The sequence below is a fragment of the Nerophis ophidion genome, linkage group LG20 (assembly GCF_033978795.1).
Source record: "Nerophis ophidion isolate RoL-2023_Sa linkage group LG20, RoL_Noph_v1.0, whole genome shotgun sequence".
NCBI classification, from domain to species: Eukaryota; Metazoa; Chordata; class Actinopteri; order Syngnathiformes; family Syngnathidae; genus Nerophis; species Nerophis ophidion.
This window is the reverse complement of record NC_084630.1, coordinates 28,011,621-28,030,969: the sequence shown is the minus strand read 5'-3', so window position 1 is coordinate 28,030,969 and position 19,349 is coordinate 28,011,621. Positions and strand designations below refer to the sequence as shown.

General features: G+C 40.2%; 2 protein-coding genes across 3 annotated transcripts in view; one reads left to right on the top strand and one right to left on the bottom strand.

The window, feature by feature from the left end:
* Positions 1-15,494, bottom strand: part of afmid (arylformamidase) — a 50,024-nt gene extending 34,530 nt beyond the window's left edge. The window contains exon 1 of one of the 2 annotated variants that reach the window (XM_061880899.1): positions 15,339-15,494. In XM_061880899.1, the coding sequence (XP_061736883.1) occupies positions 15,339-15,407 (69 nt within the window). In that variant the 5' untranslated portion in view covers positions 15,408-15,494. The remainder of the gene's footprint in view (positions 1-15,338) is intronic. The other variant, XM_061880898.1, reaches the window with a different exon arrangement.
* tk1 (thymidine kinase 1, soluble) lies at positions 520-13,606 on the top strand. Its single transcript, XM_061880902.1, has 7 exons — positions 520-728; positions 853-884; positions 3,017-3,130; positions 5,353-5,446; positions 5,524-5,613; positions 7,050-7,169; positions 12,495-13,606. Exons 1-7 carry the CDS (start codon positions 663-665, stop codon positions 12,675-12,677), a joined length of 699 nt encoding a protein of 232 aa, XP_061736886.1. The 5' UTR covers positions 520-662; the 3' UTR covers positions 12,678-13,606.
* Positions 15,495-19,349: the final 3,855 nt, after the last annotated feature.

The following is a 19,349-nucleotide window of genomic DNA, read 5'->3' as shown; positions in this document are numbered from 1 at the left end:
TGAAGTGTTATGCAAAAAATATATTTATAAAGGATTTTTGAATTGTTGCTGTATTTAGAATATTTTTAAATAATCTCACGTACCCTTGGCATACCTTCAAGTACCCCCAGGAGTACGCGTACCCCCCATTTGAAAACCACTGAAGTCAGCGTCTTCTCTTCAGCCACATGGCCGAGGCATATTTATTCTTTATACAAATCCGCCTTTTCTTCGTTTTACCGCGCCAACAACAGCGTGATGACGTCGCACGTTTTGGCAACGTCACATCCGCTTCCGCATCGACAATACACAAATAAAAGAAAACTCCAGTGCATAAGGCGCAATAAAAATAGAACCCTCAATAATACTTTTTAATTGTACAGCAAAAAAAAAATGTGTGGACTCCAACAGAATAAATGTGCGAAAGTGAGTTTATGTGTTTTTTTTTGTGCAAGTAAAAAAAAAAAACAGCTATAACTGTCCTTGTGTCCTGACTGGGTAAAAGTGGTCAGGTGACCATTGAGAAGCACTGTTCATTGGTTGAATTAATTTCTGGCTCGAACAACTGGATATACTCGAAGACGCGGGCGATTTTAACTTACTTGCAGAGCAGCTGTTGGTCGTTAGTTGTTTATTATTTAAAACGCTTTATTTTCATTTTTAACGTTAATCTCCCACCAGAAATGGACTGTATGGATTTTCCGAAAGTTTTCCCTAATTCTCCGAGGAAAACACAAGGGCAAATCCAGGTGACGAATGCTAACTAAGAAGTCTTTGTTTCTAAAGTGTATTGTGGTATCTTTGCACATTTAAACTGTTTGTCGTGCTAATCTGTACAAGTACTTCTTGTCTAACTTCCAACATTTCTCACAGATCATCTTTGGACCGATGTTTTCAGGCAAAAGGTGAGTCATAAATTTAAATCGACATCCTGAGATTTACTAAGGTTTGCGTTAAAAAAACAATGTTTCCCAAGAGGGACAAGCGGTAGGAAGTGGATGGAGGTTTTAAGCGTGGACGTAATAGTGTTGGTTGTACAATACTGTATCTCTAAGTCCCCCGATTACCACAGCTAATTTTGTCCCGCCAAATCATGCATTGTTCACCTCACCTTTTTTCTGAGATGTACAGTCGTGGTGAAAAGTTTACATACACTTGTAAAGAACATAATGTCATAGCTGTCTTGAGTTTCCAATCATTTTTACGAATCTTGTTTTTTTTTGTAATAGAGTGATGTGAGCACATACTTGTTAGTCATAAAAAACTTTCATGAAGTTTGGTTGTTTAATGCATTTATTATGGGTCTACTGCAAATGTGAGCAAATCTGCTGGATCAAAAGTATACATACAGCAATGTTAATATTTGGTTACATGTTCCTTGGCAAGTTTCACTGCAATAAGGCGCTTTTGGTAGCCATCCACAAGCTTCTGGTTGACTTTTTGACTACTACTCGTGACAAAATTGGTGCAGTTCAGCTATATGTGTTGGTTTTCTGACAGGGACTTGTTTCTTCAGAATTGTCCACATGTTTAAGTCAGGGCTGTGGGTAGGCCATTCTAAAACCTTAATTTTAGCCTGATTTAGCCATTTCTTTACCACTTTTGATGTGTGTTTGGGGTCAGATGAAACAAAATTTAAGCTGTTTGGCAATATGTTTGGAGGAGAAATGGTGAGGCCTTTATTCCCAGGAACACCACACCTACAGTCAAGCATGGTGGTGGTATTATTATGCTCTAGGCCAGTGGTTCTCAACCTTTTTTCAGTGATGTACCCCCTGTGAACATGTTTTTGATTCAAGTACCCCCTAATAAGAGCAAAGCATTTTTGGTTGAAAAAAAGAGATAAAGAAGTAAAATACAGCACTATGTCATCAGTTTCTGATGTGTTGAATTGTATCACAGTGCAAAATATTACTCATTTGTAATATTTTTTCTTGAACTATTTGGAAAAAAACATATATAAAAATAACTAATAACTTGTTGAAAAATAAACAAGTGATTCAATTATAAATAAAGATTTCTACACATAGAAATAATCATCAACTTAAAGTGCCCTCTTTGGGGATTGTAATAGAGATCCATCTGGATTCATTAACTTAATTCTAAACATTTCTTCACAAAAACAGAAATCTTTAAGATCAATATTTAAGGAACATGTCCACAAAAAATCTGGCTGTCAACACTGAATATCGCATCGTTGCATTTCTTTTCACAGTTTGTGAACTTACATTCATACTTTGTTGAAGTATTATTCAATAAATATATTTATGAAGGATTTTTGAATTGCTGCTATTTATATAATATTTTTGAAAAACCTCACTTACCCCTTGGCATATCTTCAAGTACCCCCAGGGGTACACGTACCCCCATTTGAGAACCACTGCTCTAGGCCTGTTTCGCTGTCAATTGAACTGGTGCTTTACAGAGAGTAAATGGGACAATGAAAATGGAGGATTACCTCCGAATTCTTCAGGAGGTAATCAGGACAGGTTGGGTCTTCGGCGCAGTTGGGTGTTCCAACAGGACAATGACCCCAAACACACGTCAAAAGTGGTAAAGGAATGGCTAAATCAGGTTAGAATGAAGGTTTTAGAATGACCTCCCCACAGTCCTGACTTAAACCCCATTGAGAACATGTGGACAATGATGAAGAAACAAGTCCATGTTAAAAAAACAACAAATCTAGCTGAGCTGAACCAATTTTGTCAAAAGGAGTGGTCAAAAAATTCCACTAAAAGCTTGTGGATGGCTACCAAAAGCACCTTATTGCAGTGAAACTTGCCAAGGGACATGTAACCAAATATTAACATTGCTGTATGTATGTGGTCCAATCACTCTATCACAAAAAAATAAGAGTTGTAGAAATTATCGGAAGCTCAGACAGCCATGACTTTATGTTCTATACAAGTGTATGTAAACTTTCAACCACGACTGTATACACGTTCTTACATGTGCTGAAGCGAGTAATGTTCATTTTTGTGTGTGAGTTTGTTTGTTGTTGTCTATGAGTAACCAAACTGTAATACAAATCTTGCAGCACCGAATTAATGCGAAGGGTGCGTCGTTTCCAAATAGCCCAGTACTGCTGCTTGGTGGTGAAATATGCCAAAGACACACGCTACTCTGACACAGGCATGGCCACACATGACAAGTAAGTTTAGAGCATGTTTCCTTCAACCACACTTTTTGTTTTTGTCTGCATTTAGCCTTATGGTACCTAAATAGGGGCGGTGTAGCTCGGTTGGTTGAGTGGCCGTGCCAGGAACTTGAGGGTTCCAGGTTCGATCCCCACTTCCGCCATTCTAGTCACTGCCGTTGTGTCCTTGGGCAAGACACTTTACCCAGCTGCTCACAGTGCCACCTACACTGGTTTAAATGTTACTTAGATATTGGGTTCCACTATGTAAAAGCGCTTTGAGTCACTAGAGAAAAGCGCTATATAGATAAAATTAACTTCACTTCACATTATTTTGGTATCTACATGTTTGCTATGGAGGGCCGAATGTAAAAATTCAGTCAATACTTTTTTTAGTAGATATATTTCTCACATCTAGCTCACTTTTAAATGGAAAATTGAACTTCTATGAATATTCATATTTACACTAGGCAAGAGATTTAGGCTCACCTTTTGTATGTAGATTTAAAGGGGAACTGCACTTAAAAAAAAAAAAAAGATACCCTATAGTTTACAAAGGATCTGGGGAAATTAAGGTACGTTATCCATCAATTTGTATGTAAAAAAAAAAAAAAGTTATCAAATCCATAGCGAACTGCATAGTAACATATTCATAATCAATATATATTCCCTGTAACAAGCAGCCCCCTGAGAGCAGCCGTAAGTGCAAAAGGCCCTAAATTGGCTGGGCGATATATCGATATACACGATATATCGTGGGTTTGTCTCTGCGATATAGAAAATGACTATATCGTGATATTCGAGTATATGTTCTCACGCAATTGCTTTTAGCTGTGGGCATTACACTACAGGCTCTTCTCGCTCTTTCCGATCTCTCCTTCTCACAGATAGAAAGCCCACCTTCTTACACATGTCACTTACGTATACGCCCTCGTGCAGCAGAGAGGTAGCAGACTGGGTAACGTTAGCTGTGATGCTAGCAGAGCCGTGCGAGTGGTAATACGAGAGAAAGAAGGTGCGAATGAAGGAAGAATTAATTCCCAAGAAAAACAGCAGGGGGTCCATGGTCAGGCAGTGGTTTGGCTTCAAGTGGGAATATGTCGAACAGACAACCGTGATAAGTCAAGCATGCGGCACAAGCGTTGCTATAAAAAGTAGCATTACTGCTAATATGTAGCATCATTTGAAAAGTCACCTGCTAGAGCAGGGGTAGGGAATTTATGGCTCTAGAGCCAGATGTGGCTCTTTTGATGACTGCACCTGGCTCTCAGCTAAATCTTAGCTGACATTGCTTAACACATTAGGTAATGAATAATTCCGCTGGTAATCACAGTGTCAAAAATAACGTTCAAAATACAAAACATTCTCATGCATTTTAATCCATCCATCCGGTTTCTACCGCACCTGTTCAAGAAGTCACATTAATGGTAAGAAGTATTATATTTATTGTTGGTTAGCTTCAGAATAACAATGTTATTAAAAAGAATAAAAGCCTTGTTATACTCTAAAAATGTTGGTCTTACTTAAAAATGCACGCATTTAGTTATATTCAGTCTTAAAATAAATATTATATGCTTCTCACGGAAATACTTTTTTCAAATATTTGGCTTGTATGGCTCTATCAGCCAAAAAGGATCCCGACCCCTGTGCTAGAGAATGAAGAGTATTTACTTTGCACGTCAACATCTCCGTTCGGTGCCACACGCCCACACCATCAAAATGCAGAGGCAAACTTTTCCACATCAACACTGTATGAAAAAAATAAAATGTAATAACATCCATAGTAACCTACCACATAGCGAAGGACGAACACTATTTGATTTCCTATTATGCAGCTAATTTTTATTTGACACTTAAAATGTCTGACAATCTTGCACTTTCTGTTTTCGAAGTGACATGAATGTTTGTGCCACTACTTAATAAATATTTAATAAATACACTTTTGGTCAATTGACTTAGTTGTGATTTCCTTCTCTGCATGAAAGTTTATAATGAGCATATATTAATGCAGTATGAAGAAGAATGTTTTAATGTACACACATAAAATCACCATACTGCTGTGATTATATGTATCAAGTGTTCATTCAAGGCTAAGGCAAAATATCGCAATATATAAAATGTATGGCGATATGGCCTAAAAATATGGAGATATTAAAAAAAGGCTATATCGCCCAGCCATACCCTAAATAAAATGATTTTCACAACCCCTTACCATTCATCTGGTTTCCATCTTCTAGAAACACAATGGAGGCTGTTGCTGCAAACCGTCTGAGCGACGTGCGCTCAGCGGCATCACAAGCGAGTGTCATTGGAATAGATGAAGGACAATTTGTAAGTTCTCTTAGAAAAATTATTATTTGTTGATGCGGGAATATGGTTCGCCAATATGCGTCTTTGCGTGGCTGCAGTTTCCAGATACAGTGGAATTTTGTGAGGAGATGGCGAATTTGGGCAAGACTGTCATTGTTGCTGCCTTGGACGGAACCTTCCAGAGAAAGGTGAATTTTTCTATGCAAGTCATTGTCTGGCTCTAACGGAAATGCGTTCTGCTCCGCTAAATTATCCAAAACCAAGAAGAAATTGCTGCACAATATGCCCATTATTACTGTATTTTTTGGACTATACGGCGCACTAAAAATCCTTTCATTTTCTCAAATCTCGACAGTGTGCCTTATAACCCGGTGCGCCTAATGTATGGAAATATTTTGGTTGTGTTGACTGACCTCGAAGCTATTTTATTTGGTACATGAAGTAATAAATGTGACCAGTAGATCGCAGTCACACAAGAGATACATGTAGACTGCAATATGACTCAAGTAAACAACACAAATGTTATGTTCCATTGAAAATATAGAACATTACACACGGCGCTCAAAAATCTATCAAAATGTTTTAGTACTACTTTGGTAAGCTATGAAGCCGCACCACTTGATGGATTTTACTGTGTTTCAACATACGAGTATTATTATGGTGTGTGTATAAGGTAAGACATCATCTTGCGTTGTGTTTTGCAATATTATGTAAAAGGAACTTTTCTTACCTTCTGGTACCTGCTGATCAGTATTTGGGATCTGCAAAAGTCATGAAAATATGCATGCGTCCGCCTTTGTAGTCTGTCCCAACATCATAGACAATAAGCTTCTTCTTTTTCTCTATCTTCTTGTTATGGGACATTCATCCTCCGCTGTTGCCATTTCTAATATAAAGTAGTGTAAAGTTCTTACTTATATCTGTCAGTAAACTTGCCATGAAAGTGCTAAAACATACCGTTGTAGACTTGTAGTGAGTCTACATTATTTACCCAAGAAACTTTAGTTATTAGAGACTCCAGGTCGGACGTTTTTTTAGATGTTGCTCCGTTATTGATTGAGGTAAAGTCTGAATGTCATTAAAACAGTTAGCGCCATCTTTTGACACTTCTTCCACCCCCGTCCTTGCACGCTATACCGCTACAACAAAAATGAAGGAGAAAAGATGCTGTCGAAGGTGAGCCACGTAAATAAGATCCCCCACAAAACGGCGCATCCTGAAGTTAGTCAGAAAGCGGCTTGAAGATGATCTGTAAAACATCATCTATGCAACATTTTTACCAAAGAACCACCATAACATGTTATGTAGACCACAAGGAAGTGTTTTACATTAAGAAAAGAAAAAATAATAATAAAATGTGTGTGTATATATATATATATATATATATATATATATATATATATATATATATATATATATATATATATATGACCCCTTTAATGCGTTCTATGATCCAGTGCACCTTTTGTATGAAAACAGACCGCTCATTAGCCTTATATTCCGGTGCGCCCTATGGTCCGGAAAATACAGTATTCCTTGCCGAGAATGTTCTGTCCTGGTAATCTGATTTTAAACTTTGCCCTTACTCACGAGTTCTCACTGCTTTTGGGGGGGCTCTTTGTAGCCGTTCGGAAACATCCTCAACCTCGTCCCGCTGGCGGAAAGTGTGGTGAAGCTCCACGCCGTCTGCATGCAATGTTACAAAGAAGCTGCCTACACAAAAAGAATTGGAGCAGAGAAGGAGGTGGGTTCTCAGCACGACACACTGCTCCTTGAGAAGACCTGCATTCATGTTTATTCTAATGTGTCCAATATGTCTACAAAAAGTCGCCAGTTGAGTTTGGAAGTCGTCCAAATATTTGACAAACACTGATTCTTCCTGCTACATTTTCTTATTCTCTGGCAGACCAGGTGCCACCTTTTTATTAAACTGGGTGGATTCCATTAAACATTATTGCCTACTCACAAACCCCAGAATCTACAGTCGTGGTCAAAAGTTTACATACACTTGTAAAGAACATCATGTCATGGCTGTCTTGAGTTTCCAATCATTTCTACAACTGTTATTGTGATAGAGTGATTGGAGCACATACTTGTTGGTCACAAAAAAAAATCTGACATCACATGAACAAACATAAAATCTTCCGGAAGAAAGTTCTGTCGTAAGATGAAACACAAAAGTATTTGTTTGGCCACAATACCCAGCAATATGTTTGGAGGAGAAAAGGTGAGGACTAAATCCCAGGAACACCTTACCTACCGTCAAGCATGATGGTGGTAGTATTATACTCTGGGTCTGTTTTGCTGCGAATGGAACTGGTGCTTTACAGAGAGTAAATGGGACAATGAAAAAGAAGGATTACCTCCAAATTCAGGACAACGTAAAATTATCATCCCCGAAGTTGGGTCTTGACCGTAGTTGGGTGTTTTAACAGGACGATGACCCCAAACTCACGTCAAAAGTGGTAAAGGAATGGCTAAATCAGGCCAGAATGAAGGTTTTAGAATGGCCTTCCCAAAGTCCTGACTTAAAGGTGTGGACAATGCTTAAGAAACAAGTCCATGTCAGAAAACCAACAAATTTAGCTGAACTGCACCAATTTTGTCAAGAGGAGTGGTCAAAAATTCAAGCAGAAGCTTGTGGATGGCTACCAAAAGCGCCTTATTGCAGTGAAACTTGCCAAGGGACATGTAACCAAAGATTAACATTGCTGTATGTATACTTTTGACCCAGTAGATTTGCTCACATTTTCAGTAAAACCATAATAAATTCATAAAAGAACCAAACTTCATAAATGTTTTTTGTGACTAACAAGTATGTGCTCCAATCACTTTTATCACAAAAAAAATGCAGTTGTAGAATTTATTGGAAACTCAGGACAGCCATGACATTATGTTCTTTACAAGTGTATGTAAACTTTTGACCACGACTGTAAATACGCAAGAAAATATTCAGTTCTATTGACCCATGGTGCGCACACTTGTCAAGGACTAGTGAGTTGGAATGACGAGCGAGATTCACAGACAGTCCCGTCATAATGTGTTTATGAGCAACAAAAATCAGGTAGTGCTAAATCTACTCATAGTGCTCCAAATGTTATGAAATATTTCTGGGGATGTTCCAATCAGGGTTTAATGCTGTTCACCCTGATACTGATCATCAGTTAGTGGGGCTGGCCGATACCAATGCAGATACCAATGCGGAGCTTTCTACCGATCACCACCTGGTGGTGAGTTGGCTGCGATGGTGGGGGAGGATGCCGGACAGACCTGGGAGGCCCAAACGCATTGTGAGGGTCTGCTGGGAACGTCTGGCAGAGTCTCCTGTCAGACAAAGTTTCAATTCCCACCTCCGGAAGAACTTTGAACATGTCACGAGGGAGGTGCTGGACATTGAGTCCGAGTGGACCATGTTCCGCACCTCTATTGTCGAGGCGGCAGATCGGAGCTGTGGCCGCAAGGTAGTTGGTGCCTGTCGGGCGGCAATCCTAAAACCCCTTGGTGGACACCAGCAGTGAGGGATGCCGTCAAGCTGAAGAAGGAGTCCTATCGGGTCCTTTTGGCTCATAGGACTCCGGAGGCAGCGGACAGGTACCGACAGGCCAAGCGGTGTGCAGCTTCAGCGGTCGCGGAGGCAAAAACTCGGACATGGGAGGAGTTCGGGGAAGCCATGGAAAACGACTTCCGGACGGCTTCGAAGCGATTCTGGACCACCGTCCGCCGCCTCAGGAAGGGGAAGCAGTGCACTATCAACACCGTGTATGGTGCGGATGGTGTTCTGCTGACCTCAACTGCGGATGTTGTGGATAGGTGGAAGGAATACTTCGAAGACCTCCTCAATCCCACCAACACGTCTTCCTATGAGGAAGCAGTGCCTGGGGAATCTGTGGTGGACTCTCCTATTTCTGGGGCTGAGGTCGCTGAGGTAGTTAAAAAGCTCCTCGGTGGCAAGGCCCCAGGGGTGGACGAGATCCGCCCGGAGTTCCTTAAGGCTCTGGATGCTGTGGGGCTGTCTTGGTTGACAAGACTTTGCAGCATCGCGTGGACATCGGGGGCGGTACCTCTGGATTGGCAGACCGGGGTGGTGGTTCCTCTCTTTAAGAAGGGGGACCGGAGGGTGTGTTCCAACTATCGTGGGATCACACTCCTCAGCCTTCCCGGTAAGGTTTATTCAGGTGTACTGGAGAGGAGGCTACGTCGGATAGTCGAACCTCGGATTCAGGAGGAACAGTGTGGTTTTCGTCCTGGTCGTGAAACTGTAGACCAGCTCTATACTCTCGGCAGGGTTCTTGAGGGTGCATGGGAGTTTGCCCAACCAGTCTACATGTGCTTTGTGGACTTGGAGAAGGCATTCGACCGTGTCCCTCGGGAAGTCCTGTGGGGAGTGCTCAGAGAGTATGGGGTATCGGACTGTCTTATTGTGGCGGTCCGTTCCCTGTACAATCAGTGCCAGAGCTTGGTCCGCATTGCCGGCAGTAAGTCGAACACATTTCCAGTGAGGGTTGGACTCCGCCAAGGCTGTCCTTTGTCACCGATTCTGTTCATAACTTTTATGGACAGAATTTCTAGGCGCAGTCAAGGCGTTGAGGGGTTCCGGTTTGGTAACCGCAGGATTAGGTCTCTGCTTTTTGCAGATGATGTGGTCCTGATGGCTTCATCTGACCGGGATCTTCAGCTCTCGCTGTATCGGTTCGCAGCCGAGTGTGAAGCGACCGGAATGAGAATCAGCACCTCCAAGTCCGAGTCCATGGTTCTCGCCCGGAAAAGGGTGGAGTGCCATCTCCGGGTTGGGGAGGAGACCCTGCCCCAAGTGGAGGAGTTCAAGTACCCAGGAGTCTTGTTCACGAGTGAGGGAAGAGTGGATTGTGAGATCGACAGGCGGATCTGTGCGGCGTCTTCAGTAATGCGGACGTTGTACCGATCCGTTGTGGTGAAGAAGGAGCTGAGCCGGAAGGCAAAGCTCTCAATTTACCGGTCGATCTACGTTCCCATCCTCACCTATGGTCATGAGCTTTGGGTAATGACCGAAAGGATAAGAGCCTAGAGGGGGGGGGTTGCCCACATCTGAGGTCCTCTCCAAGGTTTCTCATAGTCAGCATTGTCGCTGGCGTCCCACTGAATGTGAATTCTCCCTGCCCACTGGGTGTGAGTTTTCCTTGCCCTTTTGTGGGTTCTTCCGAGGATGTTGTAGTCGTAATGATTTGTGCAGTCCTTTGAGACATTTGTGATTTGGGGCTATATAAATAAACATTGATTGATTGATTGATTGATTGAAGATCACGGGTACAAGCGGCCGAAATGAGTTTCCTCCGCCGTGTGGCGGGTCTCTCCCTTAGAGATAGGGTGAGAAGCTCAGCCATCCGGGAGGGACTCAAAGTAAAGCCGCTGCTCCTTCACATCGAGAGGAGCCAGATGAGGTGGTTCGGGCATCTGGTCAGGATGCCACCCGAACGCCTCCCTAGGGAGGTGTTTAGGGAACGTCCAACCGGTAGGAGGCCACGGGGAAGACCCAGGACACGTTGGGAAGACTGTCTCCCGGCTGGCCTGGGAACGCCTCGGGATCCCCCGGGAAGAGCTAGACGAAGTGGCTGGGGAGAGGGAAGTCTGGGTTTCCCTGCTTAGGCTGTTGCCCCCGCGACCCGACCTCGGATAAGCGGAAGATGATGGATGGATGGATGGATTTTTCAGTTTATTTATGGTAAGTACTATTAACAGTTGAACAATATCAACATAATATTTAAACTAGTTCCTTATTCTCTTCCTCTGTGTGTAATGTGTTAAGCCTCGTCCTCCAGTGAAAACGTTGCTTAAGATAGAAAGAAAGGCAGTTTATGTGCTGTAACGGAGGTGATTATTATTAGCTAAGGAGTGGCTCCACACTGTGTATAGAGATACATACTTAGCGGCCAGCTGCTTGACAACCGGGGGATCAAAAAAAGTGTTAGCCGGGGCGGTTTAGTGTCTGTGATCGGCAATAAAAATCAAATTTTTTCACATAAATCAATATTGGTACATCTTTAATTTAAAACTGAAGCATTGAACAAAATGACCGCAGCACATCTGTTTTTTTTAGATCACAATAAGATATGGTTTGTGTGCTAAGTTTGTTTTGAACATGCCTACCGTTACAATATGATAAATCACATATTAGTAATATTCTTGTTTTATGTCCAAAAAGGAGTAGAAAGAAGCAGAGTTTATTTAATTGTAGCCCTTTTTTTTTTGTTCCATGGCAATTTTTTCTAAACTGCCATCCTGTTCTCAGGGGACGGATCAATCGTCATGTCCCCTTAGCAGTAAAACAGCCCCAAATCATGATGTTCTTCTTCCTCCAAACACAACAAGTTGAGTTTATACCAAAATGGATACATGGATGATACAGCAGAGGATTGGGAGAATGTCATGTGGTCAGATGAAACCAAAATAGAACTTTTTGGTATAAACTCAACTCCTCGTGTTTGGAGGAAGAAGAATACTGAGTTGCATCCCAAGAACACTATACCTACTGTGAAACATGGGGGTGGAAACATCATGCTTTGGGACTGTTTTTCTGCTAAGGGAACAGGACGACTGATTCGTGTTAAGGAAAGAATGAATGGGGCCATGTATCGTCAGATTTTGAGCCAAAACCTCCTTCCATCAGTGAGAGCTTTGAATGGTTGACCAAATACTTATTTTCCACCATAATTTACAAATAAATTCTTTAAAATTCGTAAAATGTGAATTCCTGCATTTTTTTCCACATTCTGTCTCTCACAGTTGAAGTGTACCTATGATGAAAATTACAGACCTCTGTCATCATTTTAAGTGGGAAAACTTCCACACTCGTTGGCTGACTAAGTACTTTTTTGCCCCACTGTATATTGCTTATGACCATATGAATAATCACATGTCGAAGCACAGTGATCTTAAATACTTAACACTTAAACTGTTTTTAATCAAATAATGTATTTGAAAGTACAGTTTTCAAATAAGTACTGTGGAAATTCATAGGTATCGATCATGACTACTGAAATTGTGGTATTGTGACAAACTTAATATATACTAGTGTGTTTTATGTGTTCCCCAGGTGGAAGTGATCGGTGGGGCTGACAAATATCAGGCAGTTTGTAGGAAGTGCTATGGAGATTTGATATCAGCCAAAGAAAACCAAGGACCTTTCCTTAGGGATGAAACTCCCCAACAAGTACTCAATGGGAAATGCGCTGACTCTGCCATTCCCAGGAAGCCGTTTACATCCCTTCACCTCTGAACATGCAACATGCTTGCTAAAGGAGAAAACAAACGGGAATAGGATGAAATTATTAATCATATTACGGTTTGGATGGGACAATATTTTTCTGGTCCCACCAACCCTCTTGTTAATCCTGTGTGTGTGTGTGTGTGTGTGTGTGTGTACACACTTTATTTAAGTGTTGCTGAGCATTTGTTACCATCAAATTTTCTAAAGACGCAATTTTCTACACAGTGGTTTAACTGACAGTACTTAATTATACTACATGTATTATAAGAAAAATGCATAGCATCACTTTCACAATATACTAGGTGTAGTATGAGAAGCATTTACATTTGCAGAGTATTTAAGTGCATGGGTGATTGTTTTTGTCTTGTTTATGGATTGTATGAAATGCAACATAAAAAAATCCTGCTGCAGAGTGCCGAGAAGTTAGAACTTGGAAATTAGTAAATTCATCAAACATTTAGTTTGATTGATAATGCTCAAAAGGGAAGATAATATATCTCACAGTTAAACTAACATTTTCAATTAGCCCTTACACAGTTGAAAAAGTTACTTTAGTATTTTGAACAGCAATGATATGAAATGTTTTATGTTTTTCTTGAAAGGGAAAATACGCTGTAATTTATTATGTAAACAAAATTGACTTGCAATATTAGTACCACCAGCCCTTATTAACACTTTGATAATTGTGACATATCATTATTGTGTATTGTTACCATGAAAGGAAAAATGTGAGGAGTATAAATTAAAGTGATTATCAAAAGATACGTTTTAATTGACGCTGCTGTAAATGTGTTGTAGTAGAGCAGACCACACGTTAGCAGGAGAGACATAAGAGTGCACACTTCAGCTAAAATTTGGATTTTGTTGCTACTGTATGGATACAGTCAGTGCATGTTTTGGTTGTGTCTTTTTTTTTAAATAAATGTAAATTAAAAATACGACTGGTTTATTAAATATGAAATTTTATTTTAATATACAAAAAATATAATTGAAAACAAAGCGATAATTTTTTGTGTGCCAAAGACTAACAACTAGATCCAAAAACGGTTACTTTTTTTTTTTTTTAATATTTCATGACAGAAAATTTTAAATCACCTGTCAACAGAAACGGAATTGCAGATCACACCGGATGTTTTATATTCCTTAACCGGAAGGATTGAGAACTGGCAAAATCCCTTTGCGCATCCAATTTGTGTGAAAATATTTCTGTAGATGTCAGTCTTTGTGCCATGTCTATAATCATTTGAATTTAGCGCTCCAAATAGTTACAGGCACACGGTACCTTAGTACTTATGCTCGCTTTTACTTTGAAATTCAGGCTTCCGGTGTCATAATATAAAAATACTTTATTTTGAACGATTAATTCCGTTTGTTTACTGGTGATATAACTTTTTGGAGAATAAAATATAAAAGGAAAATAAAAGTATTTTTAGATATAATTATTTGCCTCCGAACGTTTCGTTTTTCAGTTTGTGTGTATTTTTATATTGTAACCCGCCCTTTTTCTGGTTCAAACCCTCAAAGACGTCTTACCTATGCAACCACACAAAGAAAAAAGACAACTGCAATCACAACAGCGGTGTTTGGAGTGACGGTTTCAATTACCTGTTTAACTGCAGTACTTCCCCCATTGCATCCATCCATTGCTACCACTTGTCGCTTTGTTTTTCATTTATTTTCGTTCGTAAACAGCGCTCGTTTGGTGCGCATGCGCCCCGAACCCTGCAACAAGCGAGTTTAGAAACTCCGGGGCAGGATAGAGATGACCACGCCCCGCCTTCCCCAGCGCTCATTTGATTGGTCGATGCAAAGTAGAAACTCCAGCGCAGGGTAGAGATGACCACGCCCCGCCCTCCCCAGAGCTCATTGATTGATTGATTGAAACTTTTATTAGTAGATTGCACAGTACATATTCCGTACACTTGACCACTAAATGGTAACACCCGAATAAGTTTTTCAACTTGTTAATGAATTCATTTGATTTTGTCGATGCAATGTATCTCGCTTGTGCCTTGAGTACGCCACCTTCAGTGCCCGAAGGAAACAACTGTACTTTTATTAATACATTACGTGCACAAAATGGCCGAAATCTGTATTTTTTCCCTCACAAATCTCTATGATGAAAAAGAAATAAATCTCAGTGAATGTCTAATGCAGAGCTGTGGCCACATTGAGAGAAATATCGTATCTGGGGGGGGGGCCAAAATATGTGTATACAAATCATATATACACATTTAGCCCGAGCTGCTGTGACGTAGATTACCGTATAACACCCAAAGGCGCAGATTTCAGCCACTGAAAAATGTCTATAGTTGAAGACTTGCGGTCATTTAAAAATAGAACATATCATAATGGCGGCAACAATTTTAACATTAAAATATCTTATGTAGAACGTCCGGCGGGCCGGATTGAAAATATTAATGGGCCGTATTTTGCCCAAGTCTGTTCTAACGTTAAATTACTTATATTGTTTAAAGCACCGTCTAGCAACACATATCAACTGCATGTCGAACAAACTTAAATCATCATTGTTCCTAATAGTTTCTGAAGGAAAACCCGCCTTTTCACAAATAAAGAGCCACGTAACGATAGTAGACTAGAGCATGCAGTTTAATCACCATTTAATGGTATTTAACAGTATTAATATAATGGAAAACAAGTCTAACCTACCCCTGAAAGTGGACGTTCGGCCTGGCTGCTTCCTGGCTGCTGGTAGTGTGTACATTTTGCATTTGGCATGATGACGACTGGCGAGGGAAATGTTGTCAACTTTACATCACATCTTAACCTTAATAAAATTCAGCAGGTGTCATAATGAACAACAGTGATTAAGTTCCCCTCAGCGACCGATGGGGGCGAAAGTGGCGCACTAGCACTGCATGAGAAATCAGTGAGAGCAGCCAGAAGAAGAAGAGACTTTGCAACGACCAATCAAATGAGGTCCCGGGGGTGCGGGGGCGTGGTCATCCCTGTGTTTCTAAACTCGGCAATATTTACAAACTTTAACAGCCAATTGAGGCAAATATAGACCTTTATTTGTGAACTGTGTTGTATTAAACCACTATTTGTAGCAAAAGTCAATGTTCTGTTTTTTGGTTTAAAAAATGTACATCTTGAGCTGCTGACAGTTTGGAAGTTTAATATTACTGTATAATTTCTCTGACAATTTTAATTCTATCTTGACAGCTTCTGTCAATTGTAATAATACATAGTACATTACAATTGTCTGAAATGTCTACTTGTTCCTATGAATAAGGTGTTGATGGAGGATTTAGCATAGGCCAGGGCAATTATTTTGATCCGGGGGCCAAATTTAGAGAAAAAAATGTGTCTTGGACATACCGGCCTATGGGACACAGGTCCGGTGGCCATGGATGAAGTGCTGGTTGTCCAGAGTCGGGACCCAGGATGGACCGCTCGCCAATGCATCGGTTGGGGACATCTCTGCGCTGCTGATCCGTCTGCACTTGGGATGGTTTCCTGCTGGCTCCACTATATGGACTGAACTCTCGCTACTAATTTGGATCCACTATGGACTGGACTCTCACCGTTATATTGGATCCACTATGGACTGGACTTTCACAATATTATGTTAGATCTGCTCGACATCCATTGCTTTCGGTCTCCCCTTGGGGGGGCGGGGGGTGGGGGGTTGCCCACATATGCGGTCCTCTCCAAGGTTTCTCATAGTCGCTGTCACCAACATCCCACTGGGGCGAGTTTTTTCTTGCCCTTATGTGGGCTCTGTACCGAGGATGTCGTTGTGGTTTGTGCAGCCCTTTGAGACACTTGTGATTTAGGGCTATATAAATAAACATTGATTGATTTACAATATTAACTATGAACGATAAAACACTGAATATTGACAACATATGAACATCACACCCCCGCTCGATCGACATATTTTACAATCAAGCGAAAAGCAACAAAAATGCAAAAAACAGCTAAATATGAACGCGAAGGGTAAAAAAAACCCATCCTACAATCTGATATATCACTAAGCTTTAGAACTTTGTTGTAAAAATCTCCTTCCGCGTCTGTCCCTGACACCCGCATTTCAGGCTGGCCGCTCAGGAAACACTCTGTGGAAACGCTCCCCACCCACACTGTGTGGTGCCTCTTCTGAGCTGCTGTGATTTAGATTACCATAGTAACAAATTACATTACCATAATAACTAGTATATAAAAGCGGAGATTTCAACCATTGAAATACTTTGCATAGTTCAAGACTTGTGGTAATTTAAAAACATGACAGCACATCATAATGGCAGCTTCAGTTCCCATCTTAAAGATCTAAAAAAAAAATATTTGGCAATGTCCGGCGGCCCAGATTGAAAAGCTCAACACAGATGCGGCCCCTGGGCCTTAAATTGCCCAGGACTTGTTTAACATCTCCAATAATTAAAAGAAAATAAATCGTCCTTGTTAAAGATCTGTGCTTTGGATCAGTCTACAAAGTAATCCGGATTATTTAAAATAAAACGGAATGGAACTTTACATTTTTTTCCTGAATGAGACACCCAGAATGTACATGAAAATAAAGAATGTCCGATTTAAAATATTAACTACAGTATGACCGGTAAAACACTGAATATTGACAACATATGAATGTCACACTCCCTCTCGAGCGACGTATTATACAATCAAGCGAAACACAATAAAAATGCAACAAACAGCAAAGTATGAACGTGAAGGGGAAAAAAGAAACACTTACAATCTGATATATGTGATATATCACAGAGCTTTAGAGCTTTGTAGTAAAAATCTCCTTCCACGTCTGTCCCTGACACCTGTATTTCAGGCTGGCCGCTCTGGAAACACTCTGTGGAAACATCACTGCACATCATAAATTTCCATCTTAAAGATCTAAAAAAGATACTTGGGAATATCTGGCGGGCCAGATTGAAATGCTCAACATGCATGCGGCCTCCGGGCCTTAATTTGCCAAGGTCTTGTTTAGCATCTCCAATTAAAAAAAAAAAAAAAAAAAAAAAAAATCAACCTTGTTGAATATATGGGCTTTAGATCAGGTGACAAACTAATCTGGATTCTTTAAAAACACATTTTCAACAGGAATAGATCAAATTGAACCTAGAATTTAGTCAGGGTTTGCCTAAAAAAAAAAAAAAATAAAAAAAAAAGTGATTTGAGTATTTTGCCCATGAAATTAAGCAAAACACTAACACCGCTGAGAAGTCATGAACAAACTAGCAGTTGAATGGCAATATACAAGCAGTCAGGTGATTAAAACAGTTTAATATAGTGGAACCTGTTTACATTGACATACCTCGAATTGGCTGACTTTCGTCAACATAAGCGGTTGTAGCAATAACTTAAGTAACTTCTTTCCTTGTGGTTTTTATCAGGGAGAAAGGAAGCTAAGTGGTGATGAATGATTTTTCAAACTATAGAAGTTTGGTTGACATGGTGTTCTTCTATTTGTGCAAAATATATTAGTGCATTCTGTTGCAGAAAGGTGGCTGAAAGAAGGGCTGACATTTTTTGGTGTTAGGATGAAGCTTCGAAAGTATGTGTATATGTAGAATATATTTACATTATTCATATATTATATATAATATATATTATTTATTATTATTACTGTCTATTGTGAACGAACTGTGGTGCTGAATTTCACCCAGGTATCAATAAAGTACTTTGTATTCTATTCCTTCCATTGAGTTCAACTGCAGCACAAATGTATATCACATGTCAACATGAACTGGCAGCTTTTTCATCAAGAAACCCCTTCAGAGGTTATATTTTATGTCCACTTAGGATGGCACTTTTGAGTAATAAGAACATGGTGGACCTGGACTAAAACAGGTTCCATGCACTGTCACATGATTTTGTGGGCGTTATGAAGTAATTCTTGTTTATGGGGGGTCAGGAATGATGTAATAAAATGTTGCAGTCCAAGAGCAACTCTTTGAAAGTAACTTAAAATATCAATTAAACAAAAATCGCATTGTCCTCATAGAATGTTTTATATCCACAAAACCCAAAACCAGTGAAACTGGAACATTGTGTAAATGAAAAATAAAAACAGAATACAATGATTTGCAAATCCTTTTTCAACCTATATTCAATTGAAAAAACTGCAAAGACAAGATATTTAACGTTCAAACTGAGAAACTTAGTTATTTTTACCAAATATTATCTCATTTGGAATTTGATGCCTGCAACATAATTTAAAAAAAAGCTTGCAGGACTGGCAAAAAAATTAAAAAAGTTGAGGAATGCTCATCAAACACTTATTTGGAACATCCCACAGGTGAACAGGCTAATTGGGAACAGGTGGGTGTTATGATAGGGTATAATAGCAGCTTCCATTAAATGCTCAGTCATTCACAAACAAGGATGGGGCGAGGGTCAGCACTTTGTGAACAAATGTATGAGCAAATTGTTTAAGAACATTTCTAAACCAGCTTTTTCAAGGAATTCAGGGATTTCACCATCTACAGTCCGTAATATCATCAAAAGGTTGAGAGAATACGGAGAAATCCCGGCAACGCCGAAAACCAACATTGAATGCCCGTGACCTTCGATCCCTCAGGCGGTGCTGCATCAAAAAGCGACATCAGTGTGTAAAGGATACCACCACGTGGGCTCAGGAACACTTCAGAAAACCACTGTCAGTAACTACAGTTGGTCGCTATATTTGTAAGTGCAAGTTAAAACTAC